This window comes from Coregonus clupeaformis, unplaced genomic scaffold, assembly GCF_020615455.1.
Source record: "Coregonus clupeaformis isolate EN_2021a unplaced genomic scaffold, ASM2061545v1 scaf3350, whole genome shotgun sequence".
In the NCBI taxonomy this organism is placed as follows: domain Eukaryota; kingdom Metazoa; phylum Chordata; class Actinopteri; order Salmoniformes; family Salmonidae; genus Coregonus; species Coregonus clupeaformis.
Genome location: NW_025536804.1, coordinates 39,271 through 43,162, shown reverse-complemented (window position 1 = coordinate 43,162; position 3,892 = coordinate 39,271). Strand labels below are relative to the sequence as shown.

At 44.6% G+C, this 3,892-nt stretch overlaps 1 protein-coding gene across 1 annotated transcript; it reads right to left on the bottom strand.

Moving 5' to 3' along the window:
• Nucleotides 1-592: 592 nt before the first annotated feature.
• Nucleotides 593-1,359, bottom strand: LOC121565045 (histone H3-like). The gene has a single exon (XM_045220210.1). It carries the CDS (start codon nucleotides 1,016-1,018, stop codon nucleotides 593-595), a length of 426 nt encoding a protein of 141 aa, XP_045076145.1. The 5' UTR covers nucleotides 1,019-1,359.
• Nucleotides 1,360-3,892: the final 2,533 nt, after the last annotated feature.

Below are 3,892 nucleotides of genomic sequence, written 5' to 3'. Positions count from 1 at the left end.
CTAGGGCAAAACGCGCACCCCTTGGGGACCCCAGGACCGCGTTTGGGAAACGCTGGGCTAAAGAGCTAATACTAAAAGGACACATATGGGCAGTACCCGAGTTGAACCACAAGATGTCCTCCGTGCTCCACTGTAAAGTTTTGGCCTCTGCATGAGTCTCTCAGCAGCACTGCAACATGGGACTTTTAAAGTCAGTTGGCATGCAATGTTTTGTCTTGACTGCATGCAAGGCTATTACACACAGCTAATAGTGTCAATCATTCATCTGAACACAATTCTTGTTACTATTCGGCCTATATTATCACTCGTTTCTTTTCCTCCTCCTTTGTAAAGCATTTTACTGTGCTACTATAGTTCAAAGGAAGTGGATGATGCCAGAGTATATACACACACACACACACAAACATTGAAGCTAGACTTCAGGCAACTAAAAGGTGCAATACGTAGCTTTTAGACGTGTTAGTGAACAACATACATGGTGGGTAATGTAGAGGTGCGTGTGTACATGGAACAATTGTGCCTTTTGGATGGAAATATGGAGGTGGCTCTTAAAAGAGCATTTGGGGAATTTTGGAGATCAGGTCATCCTCATTTATGCGCGCTCTCCGCGAATTCGGCGGGCCAGATGGATGTCCTTGGGCATGATGGTCACCCGCTTGGCGTGGATGGCGCACAGGTTGGTGTCCTCGAACAGGCCGACCAGGTAAGCCTCGCTAGCCTCCTGCAGGGCCATCACGGCGGAGCTCTGGAAGCGCAGGTCGGTCTTGAAGTCCTGGGCGATTTCTCTCACCAGGCGCTGTAAGGGCAGCTTGCGGATGAACAGTTCAGTGGACTTCTGGTAACGACGGATCTCTCTCAGAGCCACGGTGCCGGGCCTGTAACGGTGAGGCTTCTTCACACCGCCGGTGGCCGGGGCGCTCTTGCGAGCAGCCTTAGTGGCGAGCTGCTTCCTGGGGGCTTTGCCACCGGTGGATTTGCGAGCGGTTTGCTTGGCTCTGGCCATGGCGCGTCTCTGCATTTCGAGGCTATACTCCCGACTGTCAGTGTGCTTTTGCCAGCGCGCAGTGTGTAGTTGTGTGCAGGCAGTGTACTATTGGCCTCGTTTGCGATAACAGGCTAGCATTAAAATATAACAAGATTTCACTCTTGACTTTGACGACTATTATTGCGCGCAAAGGGCCAGCAGTGTGCTATTGTACGCACGCGCTTAGTGTACTATTGTTTTTGGCGCGCAGTATATTGTGATGGGCGCGCGGTCCTAAAAAAAAAGAAGCAAAGCATCCTTTCCAGTAACCGACAGAGGAGTCCTCCGCAACGGGCCAATCGGGGTAGTGGGGAGATGGTGTCCAATCAGCAGATGCCACTGCCGGCTTTATACATTTCACATGGGCATTTCGAGGCTATACTCCGACTGTCTAAGAAGGAAGCAAGCGCCATGGCCAGAACCAAGCAAACCGCTCGCAAATCCACCCGTGGCAAAGCCTACAGGAAGCAGCTGGCCGCCAAGTCTGCGCGCAGGAGCGCCTCCCCGTTACGAGCCCTGCCAGCGCCTGGGGAGAAAAAATGGCCCAGTTCTTCAAGATCGACCTGCGCTTCTAGAGCTCCGCCGTGATAGCCCTGCAGGAGGCTAGCGAGGCTTACCTGGTCGGTCTGTTCGAGGACACCAAACTGTGTGCCATCCACGCAAAGAGTGTGTCCATCTTGCCCTAGGACATCCTGATGGCCCACTGTATTCGCGGAGAGCGCGCGTAAATGATGATCTGATCTCCAAAATCCCACCTCCATATTTCCATCAAAAAGGCACAATTGCTCCATTTATACGCGCACCTCTACATTTCTCACCATGTATGTTGTTAACTAACCCGTCTAAAAGCTAGGTATTGCACGTTTTACTTGCCTGAGGCGTTGAAATAAAACGCATAAATCCAAAGGGATTATCTACAATAGTCAAAGACGCTCGGCAGGCCGAAATACTCCAGCCAAATAATTGGCCAAATCAGGAAGGACAAAGGAAGACTCGGTGCATGCGTTGCTTTATTCAGCACAGTTGAATGGACAGCGCTTCTGCTTCATCTCCACTCACGAGACGGGTAATAGAGGAGCTCCGTGGTGCTGAAATGTACAAAGTTGTCCACTATCGGTATATCTATTTATTATGGCCATCGAAATGTTAGCTATTCAAATCAGATCCAACAATTATATCAAGGGATTAGAAATCCACGGTTTAAAAACAAACGTGTCATTGTACTCAGAGGATCTAGATACATTTTCTAACCTCTCTGGAATACAACCACATTATGATAAATGTACTATATAAGGTATTGACCCTCCTGTAGCTCAGTTGGTAGAGCATGGCGCTTGCAACGCAAAGGTTGTGGGTTCGATTCCCACGGGGGCCAGAATGAAAAATGTATGCACTCTGGATAAGAGCGTCTGCTAAATGACTAAACTGTAAATTGGATCACTGACAATACAACTTGTAGTTTACCAAAAAAATGGTCTGATGGTGATGTGGATACATATCCCAAAATAAATCAAATGATCTCACTCTATTAAATGTTAATAGAAAGTTAGCAAAAAAATATAAGATCTTGCTACCAAGGAAAGGTAAAAATACCTGTCTATTTGTGGAAAAAAACTAATAGAAAAAAATATATATTTATTGATATTGTATACCCTTACTTGTTGATATCTCAGACGACCAGAACCTTAATAATAATCACCATACTTACTTCACATAGCACGGACATATAGTAGACTACTGACACTCACTCCTATGGAATGGGTATGGGGACTGGACACGCCAGGACCCAGACCCTACTGTTGTCGATCACACATATTAATGTCGCGTTCAGGGTGCTATCAGAGTTATCGGAAATACCTAGTTCCGACTGGGAAGTTTCACTTGAATGACCCTCCAAGTTCGAATTACAAGTGAGAAATTGTGAAAATGTTGTTGCCAATCTTATTGGTTTAAGAACTGTTCCGACTTCAAAACCACTTTAACACAATCATGTCGGAGTTACAACTTCCCATTTTCCACGAGAATGTGAAGTTGGCATAATACAGCATTCAAGTGCTAGTCGGTACTTGGAAACGGACATTTCTGACTTGCTAACTGGTTGAACATGTTACAACAAGTATATAATATGATTGACATAACCATAATAGAAAGGCCTTGGAAGTGCCATAAGTGAAAGCCGACATTTCATTATTTTACATTAACCTCTTTAACATGTTTTAAAATGAATTATGAAGAAAATTGTGTAATTTAGGCTCTACGAAATATGAAATGCATTATGAAGAAAATCGTGAACTGTTGCCTACACGAAAAAGGGGCCTTTCTGACCAAAAGTGCACCAGTATCCCAAAGTATTAAAGTATTAATCGAAATCAAGAATAGAAAACAGCGTTAACATTAATAAGGGTGGCAGGTATCTTAGTGGGTAAGAGCGTTGTGCCAGTAACCGAAAGGTCGCTGGTTCTAATTCCTGGGCCGACTAGGTGAAAAATCTGTCGATGTGCCCTTAAGCAAGGCACTTAACCCTAAATGCTCCTGTAAGTCGCCGGATAAGAGCGTCTGCTAAATGACGTAAATGTAATAAAACAATTTTTCCCACGAATTAAGTTGCACGTAAATGTGTGTATTTTCTCACAAATTATGTTCAGAAAATCTCAAACAGTACATAGGCATACAACTACAATGTTTGAAACATTATTAAATAAAGACAACATTTCTGTATATTCACAAATATAATAAAGAAAAATAGGCTATCCGTTTATGGTTGTTGTGTGTAGCCTACTGGTTAAATTGGTGTCTTTCGCACGAATTAAGTAGCACATAAATTCGTGTCTTTTCACACAGAAACGCACAAATTCTGCTGAAATACAT

Excerpts from the sequence above, each read along its gene's own strand:
- LOC121565045 (XM_045220210.1), bottom strand. The coding sequence starts at position 1,018 with ATGCAGAGACGCGCCATGGCCAGAGCCAAGCAAACCGCTCGCAAATCC.